The sequence below is a fragment of the Myotis daubentonii genome, chromosome 3, assembly GCF_963259705.1.
Source record: "Myotis daubentonii chromosome 3, mMyoDau2.1, whole genome shotgun sequence".
Lineage (NCBI taxonomy): Eukaryota > Metazoa > Chordata > Mammalia > Chiroptera > Vespertilionidae > Myotis > Myotis daubentonii.
In genome coordinates this window covers 7,615,182-7,639,126 of record NC_081842.1, presented here as the reverse complement: position 1 = coordinate 7,639,126, position 23,945 = coordinate 7,615,182, and the positions used below count along the sequence as shown (strand labels likewise).

Here is a 23,945-nt window from a genome sequence, read left to right as displayed (position 1 = left end):
AGACTCCCTCCCGATTGAAAAAAACAACCGTGTCCTCAGCTGCCAGCCCTTTCTGTGTGCGCCTCCGTACCTCTGCACTTTCCTTCCACACCGCACCTACTCTGAGTCTCAGCGTGCTTTTCTCTTTCCTTCTAGTTGTAGAATTTCCACTCAGCCAGCCTTCCTGTGGTTCAGCCTTCCGTTTTTGCCTTTTAGTTGTATTTTTGAAGTGGTTGTGCGAGGCAGCAATTTCCGGTGTTTACCTATGCCGCCATCTTGATTTCTCCCCAGTCTCCCCTTTAAAGACCTTTATGTACAAGCACAGTTACATTCTTCAATAGGGAGGCTGGGACCTCAACATAAGAATTTGGGGAGGACAGAGGTTAGCCCATTACAGGAACCTGTTGTAGAATGCCTGCTCCCAAGTCCCTAGGAGGGAAAATGAGCCGGAAACACCTGTTGTGCCCCAAATAGGAGGTGCTCAAAGAATGTTGGGGAAGTGACAAAAAGACACAGGGTCCAGCTTGAGTCTTGGCCTAGGGCCATTTTAGCATCAAAATAATGGTAGTAGAAGATGATGACCTATTTCATAAGGCAAGTTTAAATATTTCTCTCTTTTCCACGTCCAGTGCGGCTAGAGAGCAGTCAGATTCCTGAGTAGGGGCAGCTGGGGATTGAGAAAATGAAAGAAAGAGACAGACACAGAGGTGGAAGGAAAAAGCTGGGGCCGGGTGGGACCACTGTCCTCTGACGGAGAGACAGAGACCCAGAGCCAATACAGCGTGTTTATTTTATGCAGCAAAACCCAGGAAGTTTTACTAAAGGTCAAGACAAAGGAGATTATGTGCATTCTTGGGTGGGCCTGAGTCTTATTCACTCCTGGTGCTTGGCTGGATTTAAATAACAAAACCCACGCCCTGGCACCTGGGCTGAAGGTCAAGCTGACAACACTCCTGCCTCTGGCAAGGCGTGTTTCCAGGACGTGGCTCTGCCAAAGCCACTGGATTCAGCTGACAATAATGAAAGAAATGCCCATGTGCCTTCCCAGCGCTCTCTACAGTCAAGACTCCATGAATCCACCTGACATAAATAAGATAAAGGAGTGGTTTAACCACCGCTGCAGGGGGATGGTGAGGGACTGCTAATGGAAGCAGGGTTTCTTTTTTGAGGGACAGAAATGTTCATGTATATTGTGATGACTGCACAATTCTGAGTACTAAATAGTGTTTGTATACTAAAAACCATTGGATTGTGCATTCTTTTTTTTCCAAAATATATTTATTTTAGAGAGAGGAAGGAAGAAGGATAAAGAGATAGAAACATCAATTGGCTGCCTCTTGCATGCCCTCTATTGGGGATTGAGGCAAACCCTGGGCATGTGCCCTGACCAGGAATTGAACTGGTGACCTTTCGGTTCATGGGTCGATGCTCAACCACTGAGCAACACTGGCTGGGTGGATTGTGCACTTTCAATGGTAAAATGTATGCTTTTAAAATAAAAGGATCCTTGCCGAGACCGGTTTGGCTCAGTGGATAGAGCGTCGGCCTGCGGACTGAAAGGTCCCAGGTTCGATTCCGGTCAAGGGCATGTACCTGGGTTGCGGGCACATCCCCAGTAGGAGATGTGCAGGAGGCAGCTGATCGATGTTTCTCTCTCTCTCATTGATGTTTCTGACTCTCTCTCTCCCTTCCTCTCTGTGGAAATCAATAAAATATATTAAAAAATAAAAAATAAAATAAAAGGATCCTGGATCCTCACTGGTATAAATACACGATTAGATAAATGAGTGGGGGAGAAGAAAAAAATCTAGTGGAATGCCAAATAATAAAATGTAGAAGGAATGATGAGATTAGAAAAATCACCCTTGGGCCACCAATTTAACGGAAATTGATTCAGGCCCACACAGATCATCAATGGAAGCTAACACTGGAGAGGGAGATCTGAGAAGGGTATTTCCATAGTTTCAAAGCATCTCCCCACAAGATACTTGTTCATTACAAAGGGTAAATATAGAAACTTTACAGTGGAGAAAGCAAATGTTCAAAGTGACCAGTGCCAGAGAAGGACACACAGATGTGCCCCTGACAGGTCACAGACACTCACTCGCATGGCTCTCACGCGCATCAACGAAAGTGCACCCCCCTGAGACTAATCAGAGGAAACATCAGGCAAACATCTGGCCTGGGCACTAAAAACGGCAATGTCTTCAAAACTATTCACCTTGGGCCGCACCTGCGAGGCGTAGTGGTTGAGCATTGAAAAAACAATAACAAAAAACGTCTTCATCCATAGAGTGGGCAGGTGGCAGGGACTTGCTAAATAATGGTGGCTCAGTGTGTCCGAACCTGGCAGTACTGCCCTTGACTGGTCAGGTGCTGAGAAAGTCGGGGTGTCAGGTGCTGAGAAAGTCGGGGTGAGGGGTTCTCCTTTCAGTCCTGGGGACTCCAGAGCACACATGTTTGCAATATTGTTAGGCGTGGCCTCCCAGGGGCCCCCAGGCCCCTCCGGGCCGGCAGCCCCAGTATCCATTGCCGGGGACCGCCTGCGTGACCGCTGCCCTGACCAGTGGGAGAGCCCCCGGCTGGAGGGAAGCCTGCGTGTCTGAACCCGGGACAAGGAGGGGCGAGAATCAATCCGGACAGCCCGCCCGCCAGTGCATCCAGATCCCAGGCGCCCGGCGCCCCCGGTGCGCGCGGGGCAGCCTCAGCGTCCGGCCCTGCAGGCCCCCAGGCCCCAGCGAGGCGGTCCCGGGCCGTGGACCAGGGCCGGCCTGGGCCCAGGGCGGGACGTTTGCTGAGGCTCAGCCTCAGGCCCTCCAAGGCCTGGCGCGCACCGGACCCCACGCTTAACTGCATCCACGCCGTTTATTACGCCGCCAGGCGAGCAGTGACCCCAGCAAACGCCTCGGGACCTCGGGGAGTGAGCGCCCGCCGAGCCCGGAGGCCGCGGTTCTGGGAAGGGCCGGGGCCGGAGCTGGGGGTCCGAGGCCGCAGTTGCGCCCCGGGGAGTGGGCGATGGGGCGGGGCAGCGGGCAGGCGGGGTCCGCCCGCGGCTGAACAGCGGGAGGGGGTGGAGCGAGCCGGTCCAGGGTCGGGCGTAGGGCGGGACCCCCAGCCCCCGGGGCCGCCAAGGGTTCGGGAGGAGAGGAGGGCCCTGCCCATCCCCCCTCCCCCACCCCCCTCCCGAGGCGGGGGCGGGGGCGGGCGGGGGCGGGGCGGCGGGCGGGCGCTCCGCACTCGGATTGGTCGGGCGCTGGGCCTCGCCCCCGCCTTCGGCCAATCGTCCTCCAGCCACGCTCGGCCGCGGGGTCAGAGTGCCGCCCGCGCTGAGGGTCGCGTCTTCCAGGCCCCGCTGGTCTCGCCGCTGCTCGCCGAGATCGGACGCTCCCCACTCGCCTCCTCCCCGCGCTCGGTCCAGGTGAGCTCGGCTCGGCCCAGCCCGGCCCAGCCCGGGGTCCCAGGTCCCCACCCCCCGCCGGAGTTGCATCATCTGCAGCCGCTCGCGGCGGAGCTGAGCCGGCGACCCTTCCCCGGCCCCCGGGACCGCCCTGAAGCCGGGGTTCGGTGCCCACGTGGCCCCGGCCCGGACCTCAACTCCGACTGCAGAGGGCGCGGGGCCGCGAGCCTGGGAGCGCCCCGCGGGGACCCGGTGTGGGGGGTGCATTTTGGGGAGATGAGCTGTATTATGCCCGTCGTTCATCATTGGTTTTTCGCGTCATTTCGGGTGGGAAATTGCTCCTTAGGGGCAGGGGTTGGGGGTGAATGTCGGTGTAGCTGCGCGGCGTCAGGTGGGGGCGGGGCGGGAACGCAAAACTTTTAGCTCAGGATTAGTGGGCGTATTTATCCTAAACTGTGTCCCCCAAGAGCTCCCCCCCCCCCCGGAGTCCGGTGACCCGCGGTGTCCAGATCTGCTGAGGGGTCGCGGTCTCCCACCTGGACATTCTCACCGTAAAAGACGAGTTTGCTACCATCTGCGCCCTCGGCCCTAACGCGCCCCCGGGGGCTGACGGGTGCGCGAGTGCGGACGCCCTTGGGTGCACCCGGACTGTCAGGTCCCCGAAGGAGGAACGCGGAGGCCGGAGTGGTGCGGGATTGCGAAGTTATCCCATCATCCGCACACCAGGTGGCCGGGCCTGGATGGGAGTCAGCGGCTTTTAAAGGACTTTTGGCGGGCTTTTTCTGGGCGGACAGTTCTCTGGGCAGACCCAGAATGTGGCCGCAGCAAAGGGAATGTCCATAGTGAAATGGCCTGAAAAGCCAGTTGGGGGGGGGGGGGTATCCATTCCATTATTCGATCAGACCTAACGGTGACCCCGAAGGGTCTGCGGTTTCAGGTGAGAGAGGAGTGAGCTCGCCTCCCCACCACGCACGTGCGTCCCCCCTGGCCCGCAGCAGCCCGGGAAGCTCAGTCCTGCAATGCAGCGCAGAGCCTGCGGGTTCAGACCCATGTTGCCAAGCAGAGTGCCTTTGGGTCCTGCGGACCAGATTGATTTCAATCCATTTCCCATCAGCCCCTTACCTTGCTGGAGGTTGCTCCAGGGTGAGGCCGTTTGCCAAGAAGGAGGTGCCTGTGTAGGCTGGGCCGGTCTCCGTGGGATTGTGGCCAGGGTGCTGCAGGCTGTGAGGTGGGGAGGGAGGTCTCCCACAGGGCGGGGAGCCTCCGGCAAAATGGGAGAATCACCTCCCCAGGGGCCGGGAACAGAGGGAAGGAAGGCTCTGTTCCACTTACCAGCCAGGGCTTGGCCACAGAATACTGCGTCCTGTGAATATACCACACCTTGTACAGCATTCATTCATAGACGGCCCCTTGCTTTGCCTGCGCATTTTGGCTGTTGTGAATAGTGCTATTATGAATGTGGTGTGCAAATATCTGTTTCCATGTTTTTGGATAGATGCCTAGGAGTAGAATTGTGGGGTAGTTAACTTTATTTGTTTGTTTACTGATTTCAGAGAGGAAGGGAGAGAGAGAGAAACATCAGTGATGAGAGAGAATCATTGATTGGCTGCCTCCTGCACACCCACTCGGGGGATGGAGCCTGCAAACCCGGGCCTGTGCCCTGACTGGGAATTGAACCGTGACCTCCTGGTTCATACTCGGGCCGACTCTCAACCACCAGCCATGCCGGCCAGGCTACTTAACCTTTAGAGAAACCACCACACTTGTCCGAGCACTTGGCGCCTGTGCTCTTATGCCTGTTCTTGCCGAGCCCCTGAATGTGTGGAGCCCTGCACCCAGAGAGGGCGGGCGGGCGGGCGGGCGGGAGGGCGAGCAGCAGTCTCTGGGCCCAGCCGCATCAGAGCAGGCTCTTCTGCAGCGTTTGGGAATGGCCTGAACCGATGACTTCTCTTTCCCGTTCCTCTGATAGAGCGAAGCATGTCTTCTGAGACATTCCAAGCAAAAGAGGGGGTGGCAGGGTGCCCCCACCTCTCCGGGACACACTCAGCCAAAAGGAGCCTGGAGCAGGGGCCCGCAGGGGACCAGGACACCAAGGACCACCTGTGGATCCGGCCTGATGCCCCGAGCAGGTGCTCCTGGAAGCTGGGCAGGCCCCTCACCGACTCGCCCCATCACCACACGGCCTTGTAAGTCCCTGTTCCCACCCGGAGGGGAGGAGCCATGTTCACTTGGGGTGTGACCCATGCGCCTTGCAATCACTGTGACGGGTGGCGAGCTGCTGGATGGGGGTGCTCAGAGAGGCCAGGGCTGGTTTGCACTGCAGCCAGCACCCGGGTCAGTGCCCAACAAGAGCAGATGCTGAAACCATAGATGGAAGTGCCCACGCCACACACTCTGGGTGAAGGGAGCGGTGAGGCTTCTAACGCAGGGCCGCCGGGCTGCACACACGGGTTTGAGGCGAGTGTGCATGTTTTCAGCAGTTAGGTTCACACCGGCACCTCTCTTCTTAACTCTAAGCCGTGTACATTCCTCCTGGCCATGACTGTTTTTTGATAGAGACCTCTTTTTGAGGTTGGACAGAGACTGTTGGATGAATAAACCACAATTTTTAAGCCCTCCAACTAAGTTTTAGGGTTATCTTTATTTCCATAGTATAATTTTTCAGAGTCAAAGACTATTTTTTCAGATGTTTGATTCTTCTTTTTTTTTAAATATATTTTTATTGATTTCAGAGAAGAGGGAAAGGGAGAGAGAGAACCATCAATGATGAGAGAGGATCATTGATCAGTTGCCTCCTGCACACCCACACTGGGGATTGAGCCCACATACCGGCCATCGAACCGTGACCTCCTGGTTCATAGGTCGACACCCAACCCCTGAGCCCTGCCAGCTGCGCTTTAGCTATTTGATTCTTATTTCGTATAACCTGCTATACCAACATTCACGGTTATTGATTTTAAGATCAGAACTGGGGGTGGAGAAAGGGGTGTACTCCTCTGTGGGGCCAATAAATAGGGATGGAAATTTACAAACCCAGAGGCTCGAGCACTAAACAGACCTCAGTGCTCGGTGCTTAGGAGGCCAAATGGGCCCCTGGCCAAACAGGATGAGCCCTAGGTGCCAAAACAAATGAAGCAGTGAGTGACGGCTGGGGTGTGGCTGCTGGGGGCGGGCAGGGAAGAGACCAGGTTTCCGAGGAGGGTGGGTGACCTCAGCCTGGATCCTGGGGCGGAAAGGACACTCTTCTCTCCAGGTTGTGAGACAGCATGACACCTGCCCCTCCCACCCTGGCCTAGTCACCCGTCCTGCAAAGCCCTGATGGGCTAATCCCATCTGGAAGCTGAGCCCTACACCCTGTCCTAGGCCCGGTGCCCGGTTATAAGGGAGCTGGGCTCGGGCCCAGGTCAGGCAGGAGCTTACCTGCTAGGGGGGACACCAGACCAAGGTCCCCCAGAGGAAATGGCCCTTGGGGTTCCTGATTGGGAGGCAGAGGTGACCTGGCTAGGGGAAGGCCCTGGAGCGGGTACCTGCATAGGCAGAAGGTGCTGGAAGTGTGGGTATCTGGGAAAGGGGGTTCCAGGCGGTTCCGAGGTGGGGTGGGCTTACAACGAGGGCTGGAGTGGAAGCAGCCAAGTGAGTGGAGGGGCCTCAGGGGGTGGGGCAGGCAGGTCCCTGGCTCTGGTAAGGACCGTGGGGTTGTCCTGGAGGCCCCTGGGGCTGTCACAGTGGAAGCCATTGAGAGAAGGTGACCCCAGGGCCACCTCCGGTAAACGCCCCCCTCCCCCGCTCCCCCCTCCCCCGCCTGCCCTGATGACCACAGGCAAGATTCTCAGGTGACAGAGGCAGGAACCCGGGTTCTCTGCCTGCCCACCCCCTGCCTAGCGGTGGGTGGGCCTCAGCCTGCTCTGGCCACCACAACGCCTGCTGGGCTGGTGTGACCTTCGCCACCGTCACGTGACGGTGCAGGTGTTTACCTCTGTCCGGCCTTGGCTTTAACTAGTTAATGAACCAACCCCGGCGTGGCCCCAGGAACCTGGCCTCCAAAGTGGGGTCAGGAGCCCTTGGCCCCAGCCTGGCTCTCCCCTCACCCTGACGCCTGCCTCTGGCCTGGCTGTCCCTTCAGCCCCTTCCACAGTGGAGGGGGCAGCTGGATGCCTGCGTGGCTGCGTGGTTGGACCCCCGGGTGGAAGGCAGCATGTTTTACCTGTCTCAGGGCCCCTGGGGATTGAACCCACAACCTTTTTAAAACATATGTATATTTTTAAGATTGCTTCAGAGAGGAAGGGAGAGGGGGGGAGAGAGAGAGAAACATCAGTGAGAGAGAATCATTGATCGGCTGCCCCTTGCACGCCCCTCACTGGGGGGTCAAGCCCACAACCCAGGCATGTGCCCTGACTGGGAATCGAACCATGATCTCCTGGCTCATAGTCTGATGGTCAGCCACTGCGCCACACCCCACCGGCCTGGCCCAATCGGCAGCCTTTTGATATATGAGACGACACTCCAACCAGTTGAGCCACCGGCCAGGGCAGTTCTTCGATGTGCTGTCCTGCCACGGCTGGTATCCTTTTGTTTTTCTGAATAATCATGGGCTCTTCTGTTGTAGGGCAAAGTCGCCCAAAATCTTGCCAAATATCCTGAAGAAAATTGGAGATACCCCCATGGTGAGAATCAATAAGATCGGGAAGAACTTTGGCCTGAAGTGTGAGCTGCGTGAGTACCTGCTTCCCCCTCCTGCGCTCGCCCCGCCGGGGCTGGGGGCTGGGGGGCTGGGGGCTGTGGGGCTGTGGGTGTCATAAGCCCAGGTCTTCAGAGTCTTCAGGTCCCTTTCGGGGTAGCACCTTCCTCCTGCAAACACTACAAACTCTTAGGAGGTGGGCGGGAGTCGTCCTAAGGAAAGAGCAGAGCAGAGGCCTCAGCCCAGGAAAGGGCAGCGTGTTTGCTGGGCAGGAGCGTGGCAGAGGGTAGGAGCGCCTGGGCGTGGGAGGCGGGGTGGAGGGTTTGGGGGCCTGGTCTGGGATGTGATCCGGGCGCCGTGGCTTCGGGGCACCAAGTTGTCTGGCAGGGGCCGCTGGGTGTGGCTGGGCCTTACGGGCGCATGGGGCTCAAATGAGCCGACCGCTATCTGCCCAGCAAGCTCCTGTTGGGACTGCGGGAGGGGTCTGACCCATCCGCCCAGCGGGGCTCCTGCAGGCGCCTCTGTCTCATTCCCTCGGAGTTGCCACGTGGTCCTCTGCATGGCCCCGCCAGCTGGGTGGTGGGTGGAGGGGAGCGGGGGCCGATGTATAGAACCGGCGAAGACCGGGCCTCGCCCTGCATCAAGCTGGATCAGGTAGTGGGGAGGGGACAGATAGGGATCCGGGGCCTTCCCTCACAGTTCGTCTCCGGCTCCCAGTGGCCAAGTGTGAGTTCTTCAACGCGGGCGGGAGCGTGAAGGACCGCATCAGCCAGCGCATGGTGGAGGAGGCCGAGCGCGCCGGCATCCTGAAGCCCGGGGACACCATCATCGAGCCGACGTCTGGGAACACAGGTGAGCGCTGGGACAGGCCCGGACCCGGGCTGGGGTGACCCGCGGCTGCTGCGCTGGCCTGGCCGGCGGCTCTTCCCGCAGTCTGCTCAGCACGGGTGCACGCCAGCAGCTGCGTGTTGTGCCGCTTCCTCCGGCATCTCGCAGCCAGGCCTGCGTTGATGATGTCGGATGCTCCCGTGAGCGGCTACCCCTGAGAGTGCAAATCTGTCTTCGATTCCTCCAGCTGCCATAGCAGATACCACCGAGGGGCGGCTTAACCAGCACCTCAGTCCCTCCCCGTCCTGGAGGGTAAGGCCCAGGTCAGGGATTTGCAGGGCTGGCTCCTCCTGACACCTCTCCTCGGCCTGTGGACGCTGTCTCCTCCCTGCGTCTCACACGGCCGCCCCCTCCACATCTGTGTCCTCCCTGCATCCTCACACGGCCACCCCCTCCACATCTGTGTCCTCCCTGCGCCCTCACACGGCCGCCCCCTCCACATCTGTGTCCTCCCTGCGTCCTCACACGGCCGCCCCCTCCATATCTGTGTCCTCCCTGCGTCCTCACACGGCCGCCCCCTCCAGGTCTGTGTCCTCCCTGCGCCCTCACACGGCCGCCCCCTCCACATCTGTGTCCTCCCTGCATCCTCACACGGCCACCCCCTCCACATCTGTGTCCTCCCTGCGCCCTCACACGGCCGCCCCCTCCACATCTGTGTCCTCCCTGCGTCCTCACACGGCCGCCCCCCTCCATATCTGTGTCCTCCCTGCATCCTCACACGGCCGCCCCCTCCACATCTGTGTCCTCCCTGCGTCCTCACACGGCCGCCCCCTCCACATCTGTGTCCTCCCTGCGTCCTCACACGGCCGCCCCCTCCACGTCTGTGTCCTCCCTGCGCCCTCACACGGCCGCCCCCTCCACGTCTGTGTCCTCCCTGCGCCCTCACACGGCCGCCCCCTCCAGGTCTGTGTCCTCCCTGCGCCCTCACACGGCCGCCCCCTCCACGTCTGTGTCCTCCCTGCGCCCTCACACGGCCGCCCCCTCCAGGTCTGTGTCCTCCCTGCGCCCTCACACGGCCGCCCCCTCCAGGTCTGTGTCCTCCCTGCGCCCTCACACGGCCGCCCCCTCCACGTCTGTGTCCTCCCTGCGTCCTCACACGGCCGCCCCCTCCACGTCTGTGTCCTCCTCTCTTCTTCTGGGGACGCCTGTCCTACGGATGAGGAACCACCCGTGACCTCATTTAACCTCCTCCCCTCTTCAAAGACCATCTCCAAACACAGTTGCTTTCTGAGGTGATGGGGGTGGGACTTTCAGAGGATACAATTCGGCCCATAGCGCTGCCACCTGGCCCCCAAATCCATGCCCTTCTCACATGCTAATCACCCCAGTGGCCCCAACAAATCCGCCCCTTCCAGCATCATCTCTGCAGTCCGAGGTCCCATCTCCACCAGGCGTCGGGGAGAGTCCTCCTGGCAGGGTCCTCTCCACAGTGAGCCTGTGAAACCCGACGGGTCATGGGATTCCAGTGCAGCGGTGGGACAGGCATGGGACGGACACCCCTATTCAAAGGGAGAAACCAGACAGAAGGAGGGGTGCTTGGTCCCCAGCCAGTCTGAAGCCCAGTCGGGCAGATTCCATTGGATCTTACGACTCCAATCCTCTTTGGCTCGAAGTTCTGCCATCTGGACAGTGGCCCTGACCCCTTTGTGACCAGGGAGGCTGCCCTGCTGGTCTCTGCCTGCCTTCAGGCCATCCTCCCTTTCCTTCAAGGACCACGGGTGCCCACCCTTAGCCCACAGTGTTTGCTCTGCCCGCTGTGGTCCTCACGCACCCACATCGAGCCGTGGGCACCCAGCAAAAGCTGGAGGAATTGGCGCTTATGTTTGCACCTGGCTTTTCTTCCTTGTGAGCACAGTCCCTGTTGTTTCGTCTCCGCATTCTCTCTTAGCTCTGAGGACAGAGGGGACAGTGTGGGGCTTTGGGGAATCCTGTAGTGCCCTCTCCATGGGCTGCAGGTGCACAGGGCAGGGTCTCACCATGTCTTCGCCAGGGATCGGGCTGGCCCTGGCAGCCGCGGTGAAGGGCTACCGCTGCATCATCGTGATGCCGGAGAAGATGAGCATGGAGAAGGTAGGTGGGTGGGTGGGCCTGCCTCCCGGGACCCCTCCCCCAGCTCGGGAGGCCTGGCAGACGGGTAAACGCTCGATGTTGCTCTGCAGGTAGACGTCCTGCGGGCGCTGGGGGCGGAGATCGTGAGGACGCCCACCAACGCCAGGTTCGACTCCCCCGAGTCTCACGTGGGGGTGGCGTGGAGGCTGAAGAACGAGATCCCCAATTCCCACATCCTGGACCAGGTGAGGCTGGTCCGGGGGCGAATGTGCGTTCAGAGTGTGGACCCAGTGGGCACTCCTGGGGGCTGTGTCGGGGGTGGGGTGGTGCCACTTTTGCAGCGGGAATGGGGGCTGCTGAGATGACTGACAGGGAGTGGCAAGTGTCAGGGGCTTCTCCCGGCTGGAGAGGACCTCCAGCGTGCGGCCAGCGCCTCAGTTCATCGCGTCGGGTGGGCATGCCCTTTGCTGAGGACCCCGGAAGCCCTCTGAGGGTCTGAAAACCTTTTTTACTGGAAGCTCTCCTGTCTCACTTATTCGCTCCTGGATTATTCAGAAATCACATCTGAAGAGCTGGGTTTAATGTTTCGTGTCTGTTGAGGCTCCTAAGCTGCCTGCAGCCCTGTGCCTGCTGCCATTTCAGTGTCTTTGACTTCCTCTCACAGCCCCTTTGCTCTCTCCATGCAGTACCGCAACGTCAACAACCCCATTGCTCACTACGACAGCACGGCCGAGGAGATCCTGCAGCAGTGTGACGGTGTGTACGTCCGTCCTCACCCCTCTCCCCCTTCACTGCCGCTCTCCCTGGGTGCCCGGGAGGGTACAAGTCACTTACCCGCTCTTTGGTAAACTCCTATTCATCCTTCAAAACCCAGAGCAAATGTCCCCTCTCTGTGAGGTGCTATCCAGAGCATTTCTCTAGAGCATTTCTGCTTCTGTTGTGCTCTCTTGCACAGTGTCAGGCAGGCATATTTGTCTGCCCAGCTGCAGAAGCTCCTGAGTGCAGGGAGTGAGTATGTCCTGGGCTGGGCTGGGCTCACAGCTGGGACTTCACGTTGCTGAATGGCACTAGGTGTCAAGCCCTGACTTGGGCCTTGAATTCCACGTTCTCCGAGCTTGGGTGTAATGCCAATGATTAGCTTACTCTCCATACAGACGTGAGGCTCCCTGGAACGTTGCCACGTAACTGGTGCCAAGGCCGTGGGGCTGTGATGCCTTCTGAAGGGCTGTTTCCCTGAGAGAGATGGGATTCTGCCAGGGGGTTGGCACCCTGGACTCCTGTTGGGAGTCTAGTGCTGGCATTGGCTTAAGTGCAGCCTCGTCCATGCCCAGGAGCCAGGTAGGGAGATCCAGGCATTTGCTCACCGAAGTTTTATGTGTGAGAATTCTCTCATTTGGCAAAAACAGCCCTCCGCCTCGGCATGGGGCCCGCGTGGACTTGTCTGCAGGATGCCTGGGCTGGCGCTCCTCAGCGGGAGAACCCAGAGGATTTCTGAACCGAGCCCGAGTGGTTTATTCTGTTTCCTGCACAATTTAGTTACCTTTTTGTCATCGTCTAAAGCAAACAGCAGAAGAAAGTGCACCATGCCTGGCTGGTGTGGCTCAGTGGTTGAGTGTCACCTTATGAAACAGGAGGTCTTGGATTGATTCCGGGTCAAGGGCACATGCCTGGGTTGTGGCTCGATCCCCAGGGTGGGGTGTGTAGGAGCAGTCAGTCAATGATTCTCTCATCATTGATGTTTCTCTCTCTCTCTCCCTCTCCCTTCCTCTCTGAAATCAATAAAAGTATATTTTAAAAAAAGGAAAAGAAAGTGCATCATGAGGGGCCTCCCTGTGCCCCGTCCCCCCCGGCAGCCACCGTATCTGTCCTTCCTGCACCGCCTGGCGGGCCTTACACCACACAGGTCCCGGGGCCGAGATGTAAATGAAGCTCGCAGGCCCTGTGACCCGGTGATGGATGCTTCTTAAGGATAAAGCACTGTGATGGGAGCCGTGGAAATGGAACAGTTTGACCTTTTTGATAACCTGCCTTCATCTCGGTCGAGGAAGTTTTCACTTATTATTAGAGCGTTCTTCCTGATACGGCTTCTCCCCCATCAGGGAAGCTGGACATGCTGGTGGCTTCGGCGGGCACAGGTGGCACCATCACAGGCATCGCCAGGAAGCTGAAGGAGAAGTGTCCTGGATGCAAAGTGAGTGCCCCAGGGCGGCCAGGGGGTTGCGGGCCCTGCCCGGGAGCGAGGAATCCAGCGACCACAGGACTGGGGGTGGGAGTCCTTTTGGGTAGCCCCCAAAGGTCACTATGAATCTAAGCTTTTAGGCTCAGGTCCTGCATCTGCCCCATCTGGGGCTCTGAGAGGGAGGGGCCTGGAGTTGAGGGGCCTGGGGTAGGGGCTCCTAGAAATATCTGGCAGGTGGTGCTGAGCCCAGGAAGAGGTCAGTGCCCAGCACTGTGCCTTGTTCTCCAGGCCCCACTGCCCCCCAGGGCCTGTGCCAGGCTGTCCTGGATGTTCTGTGCAGGGGAATTGCCCCGGGAACCCCTTCCCCCAGCTGCCCCTGAGTTGGAATCAGCCTGGCTCCCAGGTTTCTGGGTTTCCAGTCTTGCCCCGGAGCCCGGCACGAGACCTGCATCCCACGGGCAGATCATCAACAGGTGCCCATTCGGGGCGGTCTTCGCCCGATGAGGGCGGGAACATCCACATTAGACTTGCTGGGCACGAGCCCTGACGGTCTCCCCGCTGTAGATCATCGGGGTGGATCCCGAAGGCTCCATCCTGGCTGAGCCCGAGGAGCTGAACCGGACGGAGCTGACGGCTTACGAGGTGGAGGGCATTGGCTATGACTTCATCCCCACAGTGCTGGACCGGACGGTAGGTGGGGCCGCAGTGATCGCGGCCGTCCTCAGGGCTCGCCCTTTAACCAGCTTGCACGTCTGCATGGCTGGCTGACCCCGGCACCGGCCTGGCTTTCCTGTTGGGGCAGGAAGGAGAAACATGACCCTGTACGAGCAGGTAGAGGAAGGGCAGGTCCAAGGTCAGGACCAGGGGGCACGCTGCACCATATCCACGTAGTGACATGAACCCACTGGGCAAAGACTCCCAGCAGTTTAGCTCTGGCCGTGGGCACAGATCAGGCCCCTGCAGAGGCGGGAGCTCTGGCGGTTGAGCAGGGGAAACGGAGAGGTAAGAACCCCAGAACGGCCTCCTACGGACCCACAAGGGGCTTCGTTCTGAGGGACGCAGCGTCCAGCCACAGGACATAGGGCTATGCCACGGGAGCCAGCGGGCAGTTTAATAGCCACGTGCACAATGTGATGGACCAGGGAGAGGTAGAAAGTTCCAGGTTTGTAGACATGAGTCTCAGACTCCGGAGCAGGTGCCGGGCTGTGCCCGTTAAGGGTCACATCTTCCTGGACTGAGGGCGTCCGTGAGGTTGTGAACACGGCTGTGGGGCCCCCACCCCAACCTCACACCTGCCCGAGCGCCTCCTGGAGCCGGCAGTCTGGTCCTGCCCGCAGGTGGTGGACAAGTGGTTCAAGTGCAACGATGAGGAGTCCTTTGCCTTTGCCCGCATGCTGATTGCGCAGGAGGGACTGCTGTGCGGTGAGTGGCGGGCAGGCGCTGGGAGGCTGGGGTGCAGAGGACACGGGGGCGCTTGCCTTCTGCCAGCTTCCAGTCCAGATTTGTAAAGGGCACCCTCATTCTGGGGCTGCCCGGGTGCCGTCCGTCCACTCCAACCCGAGGAGGTCAGCTGGCCTGTCCTCAGATGGGCGGTCACTCCCCAGGCGGGATAGGAGTGCCCCTTCCCCGTGTGGCCAGAGGTCTGGGGTCCTGGGGTCCCTGCAGCCGCATGCTGTTTCCTGTGTTTAACCACCGGAGCGCGGGGCGTGGCACGAGGTCCTGGAAAGGCCTGGGGAGCCCGAGAGCTTGATGGAAAGAGGAAGCAGCTGTTGGCTTCGCTCCCGCAGTCACCAGTGGGGGGTGGGGGGGGGTGTGTGTGGCCGCTGAGGAGGCCTGGCAGCACTGTGATTGGTGTATTTGTTTTGGGGCCAGCGATCACCCTCCGGCATTGTCCTTTGGGGGGGGGCTCCCCATCAATGGGGGTCTAAAGCGGGGCGGGTGCTGGGAGAGGCTGGAGGGTGTCCATCTCCAGCGCTTCATGGCGAGGAGATGGGGCCAGGCTCCTGCCGGCTCACTTCCCTCTGACCCGTGGGCCTGGGTCTGACTCCGGCCCTCTCGGCAGGTGGCAGCTCCGGCAGCGCCATGTCGGTGGCCGTGAAGGCGGCCCAGGAGCTGCGGGAGGGCCAGCGCTGTGTGGTGATTCTGCCCGACTCTGTCCGCAACTACATGTAAGAACCCTCCTCCCTCCTCCCTCCTCCCGCCTGCAGGCCTGTCCCTCCCTGGCTCCGCCAAGGGGATGCTGTGGTTACGCCACTGGATCTCCCCTGAGATCTGACAGCCGGGATTCGGGGTGGAGCCAGGGGCCCTGCAAGCTCTGCACCCCCCACCCCCCAGCCAGGCCTCCACCCACAGCTCCCGAGCGCGAGTTTTCTTGGCCTGCTGTTCAGGCCGGTCTTGCTCACTGGGGCATAGGGTCATCTGCTCCCCACTATGTGGGTCCTCAAGCCACCTTTATATTTATTTATTTTATTTTTTATTTTTATTTTCGTCTTCCACTCTTTGAGTAGAGCATCATCTCTGCCACACCCTCCACCTTGCCTTCTGGCCTATTGGAGGATGCAACATGTCACTTTATTTTTATTTCTTTCACTTGTTGGGTGACATTGGTTAATAGCATCAGATAGGCATATTTCTCTGACACATGATTTGTATATTGCGTTGTGTGCCCACCACCCAAAGTCAAATCATCTCCGTCACCATATATTTGGCTGCCCCTACCCTTTACAACCCCCCCCCTCCCTTCAGTCCACCACCTCTTTAGAGCAGGTCCCTGGCAGCCCCTAAGGCCTGGTCTGCAGGCTTTGACCCAAGTGGGTTAGGCTCCCCTGCTCCCTCTGGCAGAGCAGCAGTGAGGAGGGCTGGGGAGGAGGCGCCCAGGGAGCACGGCGGGGCTGACAGCAAAGGTTCCAGGACAGAACCGTCTGTGCTCTGAGTGCCTCCTCCCTGGTAGACCAGATGCCCCTGGACATGAAGTTCCCACGGGCGCTCTGCAGTCTGGTTCCCAGGCCTCTTCCTGGAGCTCCAGCCAGCCACATGGGGTCTCTCCTGGGCTGATGGGGTCGGGGAGGGTCCTGGGCTCTCTGTGGGGACTGTGCCCCTTGGTGTGGGCAGAGACGGTGGTGAGACCCTCTGCCAGGCCCTGCTGACCTCCTGACGCCTCCAGGTCCAAGTTCCTGAGCGACAGGTGGATGCTGCAGAAGGGCTTCCTGAAGGAGGAGGACCTCTCCATGAAGAAGCCCTGGTGAGGACATCTCTGAGCAGGGCCACAGCCAGGACCTGGGTGCCTGTGCTCTGGCCCACGCCTGGCTGGTCGGCCCCACGGTCTCCCTGTGTGATGTTGCCCTTGACGCCCACCTGCCGGCTCTCAGCCCTCCCTGCCCTGCCCTCTTCCCTCAGGTGGTGGCACCTCAAAGTCCAGGAGCTGAGCCTGTCCACTCCGCTGACAGTGCTGCCCACGGTCACCTGCAAGCACACCATCGAGATCCTCCGGGAGAAGGGCTTCGACCAGGTGCCCGTGGTCGATGAATCGGGGTCAGTCTCAGCCACACTCCGGGACAGGGCTGTCTGTCTGGCTGACCTCAGTCCCTCAGGGATGTCCAGAGCTCCGGGCCGCCCACTGGACATGTTCCTGAGCACTGGCTGGGCGGGGGGTGGCCGTGTTAACCCGTGTCCCACCCACTGCACTGAGCCCGGGAGGAGACGTCTCATAGCCCCTGACTGACACTTGTCAGATGGAAATACCCAAAGGACTCATTGGCTTACTGCCTGCCACTGGATGGCGGGTCCAGGGCAGGGCGTCTGATCACTGTCCTGCCACGTGTGGGCCCTCGGCAGGTGTCTGCTGAATTCCGAGAGGAATTCTGCACTCCGGCGCCGAGGGAGGACGGCTGTGGGCGGGTCCTGGGGTCTCAGGGAGGGCCCTGCACTGACCCTCCCCCACCCCTCACCCCCAGAGTGATCCTGGGGATGGTGACTCTGGGGAACATGCTGTCTTCCCTGCTCGCTGGGAAGGTGCAGCCGTCAGACCAAGTTCACAAAGTCATCTACAAGCAGTTCAAGCAGGTATGAGCTCCCATTCACTAAGGCCGTGGGTGCCAAGACTCGCTTCTGTCCTTGGAGGTGGGCACAGCGCTTCCTGGGCAAGGGGGCCAGGTCCCCGACCCTCTGCACCGCTGCCGTGCCAGCTGGGCCAGTGCTGGCTGCCCCTCTCGAACCTGTACACCTGAGAATTCGCCCAGCTTTGCAGGAAGCCGGTGGGGAAAGGCCCACCCGTGAGGGCTCTCCCACGCCCGCTGTGTTTTGGCCACACCGGGGTGGGGGGGTGGGGGGGGGGTCTGTTTCCTAACATCGGGCCCTCCTTTCCCCGTGAAGCATTCGTTTAAGAACACCTGGCACACAGTGATTTAATAAATAGAATGTTCTGGGAGAAGCCTCCGCTTCTGAGACAATGTTGGCCACCCTCTGACAGGCTTGGGCAGAGCCGACTGGACCCTGCTCTCTGTGTCCCTGAGGGCAGTGCCATCGGGGCGTCCCCTCTCCCTGGTCCCCGTTTCACACCTGCCTTCTCCAACCTCCCAGTGAGTGGGACTAAAAGTGAGCCCAAACCTAGGACCTAGGAGATAACTTGACCTCCCCCCCTCCCCCCCCCCGCCACAGCTGACATGTCACCGGAAGCCGTATATTTGTGCCATTTCATCCCCAATGCCATCACCTGTCATGTTGTTCCTGCAGTGCCCCCTCCCTCCCCTGTAACAAGGGGAGACCCCAGGAGAACATGCTGTCCAAACAGTTCAGGTTCCATCGCGCTCCTCTGCGCAGAGGGCCTGGTGAGCACTGACCGCGGCCTCTCTTCCAGATCCGCCTGACTGACCCGCTGGGCATGCTCTCGCGCATCCTGGAGATGGACCACTTCGCCCTGGTGGTCCACGAGCAGATCCAGTGTAAGTGGGGCTGGGGGCAGGGCTGCGGGAGCCCTGAGGGCACTGGCCCCTGAGGCCCGGTCCAGGCTGCTGCCTGCGCTTTGCAGCCGAGTGCCTGGGGGGCAGCGAGGCGCTGGAGCCTCACAGGCTTTTGGAGTCAGTGGCGGTGACTTTCAGCCATCCTCAGCCTTGGGCACGGTTCTCAGAGGAACCCCTCTGTGGGCCAGGCCTGGGTGCCCACAAGGGTGAGGGTTGTAATCAGAATTGGGAGTGCCCTGGAGCCCGCCCCCACCCAGCTGAGGGCCATCTTGGGGCCTGAGTGGCCAAGCCTAACCCCTCTCCCGTCCTTGGCTCCACAGCACGGGACCAGGCCTTGGCAGGAGTGGTGGGGGGGCCTGCAGGTATGTACGCCCGCTGTCTCCCTTTCGGAAATGGCTCTGCGGCTCCGAGGGTAAAGGAGGGCATCCGGGCTCCCAGACCCCAGAGCTTGGGTGGGAGGTTCTTCCTTACCTCACATTTACTCATAGATGAACACCCCCAGAGTGAGTCCCAATTTCAGGGTCAGGACACCCCATACCGTGTCCACTGCTGCCTTCGTGCTGTTGGCAGAACTGCGGGGTCATAACAGACTGACCTTTACAAAGTGGCCAGCTCCTGTGCATGAGTCTCCGGGGTTCTGGAGGGCCAGGTGGCAGAGGCTGCACAGACACCCTCCCTGCAGGGGACACGCTTCTCCAAAGTGCCACTTGGCCTCGAAGTCCCTGAAATGTGGGGAGCTGGTCTCCTCTTTGCTCCCCGTTTTTTTCTGAGGTGCTCCGAAAAGGCCAGCAGGGGCCTGGCTCCTCTGTCTCGCCGCACCCCCACCCTAGGGACAGATGGCCGTGAAGTTGCTGGGATGGGGTCTGGCGGGATAAAAATGTGACCTGGGCACTTCCCTCCCACCCCTCAGCTCCACCTGGCTCTCTGTGCTTCGTGATGACCAGTCAAGGGTCTCCAGAGAAACAGAGCCAGTGGGATGTGTGTAGGGAGAGAGATTTGTATTTTACTAGGACTGGCTCACATGACTAGTTTGGCAAGTCCCAGGATCTGCAGGGGGAGTGGCAGACTCAAAACCCAGGAGGAGCCAATGTTTCAGTTCAAGTCCAACGGCTGGAAAAGTCCCCTCTTACATGGGGAGCCTTTTCTTTTCCTATTCAGGTCTTCACCCAGTTAGATGCGGTCCACCGCTCACACCAGGGAGGGCAATCTGCTTTACTCAGGCTACTGATCCAACTGATGATCTCACCTAGAAACACCCAGAATAGTGTTTGACCAAATCTGGGCATTCCACAGGCCAGTCATGTCGACCTACCTCAACAATCCTCACTGCTCTCTGGGGGGCCAGGGCCAGGGCCAGCATTCGTTCTGATTCCCAGAGAAAAGCGTGGGTTTGAAGATAATCACAGGCCGATGTGTGCCGATGTAGCTGGTGGGTGTGCTTGGTGTTGGAATCTCATGCCAAGACCTGAGTGTTGGGCACCCAGACAGACCACAGGTGTGTGGCCAGTGGGTATGGCTTGGCGAGGTCAGCACCCTGCTCTCTGCAGCTTCGCCCAGATGGCTCCTGTTAGCAGAGGCATCTGTTGGTGGGCTTCTGTGGGTGCTGCCTGGGTTCCCACAGTACACAGGTGCCCGTAGGCACTGGGGCAGGGGCAGGCTGGTCCCCAGGGCCACACTCCGGTTCAGCCTCGGACCGTGCCTGGGCGTAGGTGCAGCTCCCTGTGGAGGTGCCTTTAACCTGCTGCCTTGATTCCCTCCTCAGACCACAGCCCCGGGGAGTCCAGCAAGAGGCAGATGGTGTTCGGGGTCGTCACCGCCATTGACCTGCTGAACTTTGTGGCTGCCCGGGAGCGGGACCAGAAGACAAAGTCAGCAAATGCCCTGGAATCCAGAGTAGTCCAGCTCTGACCCCACACATGCCACCTGCTCCTTTGCTCCCACAAACACTAAACAAGCCTGTGTGCCTTCTAACTGCCCAGGGCTGGGCACTGCCCTGTTGTTATGGGCAGCAATGAGCAGGTTTAGGGTACTTAGCCCAAGGCCAGCAGAAATGTTTCCCTTAACACCTGACACTTGGATGAATCTATGGTTTATTAAAATGTGCTTTTCTTTTTAACTTTCTCTTAAAAAATGTTTCAACAAGGAAACCTTATTAAAAGGGAACTCAGCCAGGTGGATGAACCCATGCCTGAGGGGGGCAGAATGGCCTGGAAGCAGAAGAAGTGCCTTTTCTGGAGAAGAATCCAGATGGGGAGCAGCAGAAGGGGCTCAGGAAGTAAGGATCATTCAGTGACCCTCACACAGCAGCACTCTGCGCGGGGATGGGCGGGTTAGAGTGGCTTGAGTATTTTGGTTTTTAATTGAGGTGAAATTCACATACCTAAAATGAACAAGTTTTAAATGTACAATTCAGTGGCATTTATTACATTCATCTCTGCCAAGTTCAAAGCATTTTCATCACCCCCAGAAGCAGTCATTCCCTCTCCCCCATCCCTCCTGGCAGCACTAATCTGCTTTACTAGTATGTCTCTGTGATTTACCTGTTGGGGATATTTCAGATAAATGGGATCATACAATCTGGCCTTTTGTGTCTGGCTTATTTCACTTAACACGTTTTCAAGGTTCATTTTGTAGTAAGTATCAGTACTTTATTCCTTTTTATGGCTGAATATTTCATTGTGTGGATATACCACATTTTGTTTACCTGTTTATCATTGATGGACACTTAGGTAATTCTCTCTCTCTGGCTATTGTGAATTGTGCTGCTATAAACATTCATGTATGAGTATTGGTTTGAATAACTATTTTCAATAATTTTGGGTGGATACCCAGGACGGGTTGCTGGGTAGTGTAATTAATTCTATGGCTCATTAAAGACCTGCCAGTCTGTATCCCATAGTAGTTGTACCATTTTATATTCCACCACAATACATGGGGTTCCAATTTCTCCTTGTCCTTGCCAATACTTAATTTCCTTTTCTTTTTATTGCCCTGGTAGTGGATGTGACATGGCATCTCATGGTCTTGATTTGCCTTTCCCTAATAACCGATGATATCGGGCTTCCTTTCATTTGTATATCTTCTTTGGAGAGAAATGCCTCGTCAAGTTCTTTGCCCATTTTTATTTTTTATTTTTATTTTTTTTTCTTTGCCCATTTTTAAATTGTCTTTTATTCAGTTGTAGGAGTTCTAAGCGTTTTATACTTTTAACTTAATTTTTATACATGGTGTGAGGTAGTTGTCCAACGTCATCCTTTTATGTTGATATCCATTTGTTGGAGAGGCATTCTTTCCCCATTGACTGGTCTCAGCACTCTTGCTGAAAATCAATTGGCCGTAGATGTATGGGTTTACTTATGGACTCTCAATCCTATTTCATTGGTCTGTACATTTATCCATATGCCGGAGCCACACAGTTTTCATTATTGTAGCTTTTTAGTATGTTTTGAAATCAGGAAGTGTGTGTCCTCCATCTTTGTTCATTTTCAATATTGTTTTAGACATCATGATGCACCATGATGTATTTTTCTTCATGTTTCTTGTGCTTGCAATTCTAAAAACTTCTTGGATTCTAATATCTGACCAGTAATAGCTCCAGAAAGGAAAAAGAAAGCAGAAGGAAATAATTCAAGGAACTGTCCCAGACTGGAAGACATGATTTTGCAGATTGAGAGGAGCCACACAGGGAACATGGTGAACATCACTTGGGACAAGAAGATCCAACTAAAGCTTCCAGGGCTGGGGAAACCTGGCTCAAATAGAAAATCTCAGAATGAGAAAGGCATCGGACTTCTGCATCTCCAGCACATGGAGGCTGGGAGACAAGGGAGCAGATTCTAAAGACGTCAGAAAGGAAAAGGGATGGCGGCCAGATCCTTGGTGCAAGCACATTTCTCCGTTAACAACAGAGAGGTGTATAGATGTCACCGAGGCAAGCGACCTTCTTGCTAGGAAAGCACTGGAAGATGAGAAAGTACAACACAGGAGAGAAAACTGTCTCCCCCAGGGGAGGTCGTGGAGGGCCTGGCCGCCACAGGTTGTGGCTGAAAGGGCCCAGGAGTGATGCTTTGAGGGGCCAAGGAAACAGGCTATCCATGCAGAGACCCAGCCGTGGGGGTATGGGTGGCCAGGCACTGCCTACCTTATGCTCCTGCTGGGATCTTGAAGCCCATGGCATGACAACGCTGCCCAGAGTTGGGGTCACTGTTGATCTACTTGGCACCTACCCCTTCCTCTCATTAGTGTGGCCTCGTTGCCCTCCACACACAGCCGTGATGGCTGGGCCAGGTGGGGACTCGCCGCTGCCTGGGCATGGTCTGGGTGGACTGAAGCGTCCCCTGCGGGGGGCGGGGGGCATGGATATGCAGCCTACGGACCTTTGGCTCCGAGTCTCCGAGGCAGGGAGCCAGTGCTCTGGGCTCAGTGGAGAGTGCTGGTGTCCTCGTGCTGTTTGCTTAAAAAGAAAAAGGCTTGCTGGGCCAGTGTCTACCAAGAACGGCAGTGAGAGATCACATGTAACCTACCTGAGCAGCTTGCTGTCTGAGCAGCACACTGATCGGAAAGACATAGATGCTGCTCATTACCACTGAGTGGGTATTTAAATCAGGCCCTGAAACACTTTTAGGAACACTGGTTTGCAAATGAGTCACTTCTTAAGCATTTTAATAACAGAACAGGCATATAACTTTTATGGTTCAATCTGGCTTCTGTGATTCTGTTCAAAACAAATCTGGCCCTTCCTGACTGCCTCCCGGGCTGATCCTGGGCCTTTCTGTGGCCCGTGATGGGGTTGGACTATATATTAGTAGGCATGCAGAGCCGCCTTGCTGCCTGTTCACGCTGAGGATGGCACTGCACCCTGGATGAAGCAGGTGTCTTGACTAGCAGTGGGCTGTGTGCAGCCTACTCCCAGACTCCTCTGAAATGCCTTCCCTTCACCCAACAGCAAAGTAGGGGAACAGCATCAGGCTCCCTGCGTGCTCTCGTGAGTCCACAGGTCAGCTTTCCCTAGAAACTGCTTTCTCGGCTTCCCTGGCTCCATTCAGCCACGTCTCCTCCAGCCCCCTGGCTGTTCTCTGACACACCCTAGTTTGCAAACTCAGAGCTACACTAACACCCCAGAACAAACCATCAAGGGCTTCATGACTTCTGACATGGATTGCTATCCTATCTAATAAAGAGGCAATATGCAAATTGACCATCACTCCAACACAAAGATGTCCACACCCATGTCACAAGATGCCCAGCAGGGGAGGACAGTTAAGGGTGACCAGGGTAGCAGGGGAGGTCAGCTGGGGGGGACCAGGCCTGTAGGGGGGGGCAGCTGGGGGTGACCAGGCTGGCAGGGAAGTGGTTAGGGACAATCAGGCAGGCAAGTGGTTGGGAGCCAGCAGTCCTGGATTGTGAGAGGGATCCCAGATTGGAGAGGGTGCAGACTGGGCTGAGGGACACCCTCCCCCTCCCCATGCACAAATTTCGTGCACCGGGCCTCTAGTGTTGAAATAATATCAGAAAAAAATTGAGTTAACATACAGAAAAATATTTTTAAAATATACCCAATTTGCCCTAACCAGTTTGGCTCAGTGGATAGAGCATCGGCCTGTGGACTGAAGGGTCCCAAGTTCGATTCCGGTCAAGGGCATGTACCTTGGTTGCGGGCATATCCCCAATAGGGGCTGTGCAGGAGGTTTCTCTGATTGATGTTTCTCTCTCATCGATATTTATAACTCTCTATCCTTCTCCCTTCCTCTCTGTAAAAAATCAGTAACATATATTTAAAAAAATAATAATTTATAAAAAAAATATGCCTGATTTTAT

At 57.5% G+C, this 23,945-nt stretch overlaps 1 protein-coding gene across 2 annotated transcripts; it reads left to right on the top strand.

The window, feature by feature from the left end:
• Window positions 1–3,238: 3,238 nt before the first annotated feature.
• CBS (cystathionine beta-synthase) lies at window positions 3,239–21,019 on the top strand. Of its 2 annotated transcripts, XM_059686559.1 has the most exons (17): window positions 3,239–3,397; window positions 5,346–5,562; window positions 7,983–8,089; window positions 8,772–8,906; window positions 10,933–11,016; window positions 11,106–11,236; window positions 11,678–11,747; window positions 13,091–13,182; window positions 13,735–13,860; window positions 14,508–14,592; window positions 15,233–15,338; window positions 16,334–16,411; window positions 16,567–16,701; window positions 17,124–17,232; window positions 18,026–18,110; window positions 18,449–18,490; window positions 19,891–21,019. In XM_059686559.1, exons 2-17 carry the CDS (start codon window positions 5,354–5,356, stop codon window positions 20,034–20,036), a joined length of 1,740 nt encoding a protein of 579 aa, XP_059542542.1. In that variant the 5' UTR covers window positions 3,239–3,397; window positions 5,346–5,353; the 3' UTR covers window positions 20,037–21,019. The 2 variants fall into 2 exon arrangements, with proteins under 2 accessions (XP_059542542.1, XP_059542543.1); XM_059686560.1 differs by lacking the exon at window positions 18,449–18,490.
• Window positions 21,020–23,945: the final 2,926 nt, after the last annotated feature.

What these genes read in the sequence shown, in the direction of transcription:
- CBS (XM_059686559.1), top strand. Translation starts at nt 5,354, where the DNA reads ATGTCTTCTGAGACATTCCAAGCAAAAGAGGGGGTGGCAGGGTGCCCC. An exon ending in GATGAGCATGGAGAAGGTAG is followed by an intron (nt 11,017 to 11,105) that starts GTGGGTGGGTGG and finishes CTCTGCAGGTAG; the next exon opens with ACGTCCTGCGGGCGCTGGGG. An exon ending in AGAAGTGTCCTGGATGCAAA is followed by an intron (nt 13,183 to 13,734) that starts GTGAGTGCCCCA and finishes TCCCCGCTGTAG; the next exon opens with ATCATCGGGGTGGATCCCGA.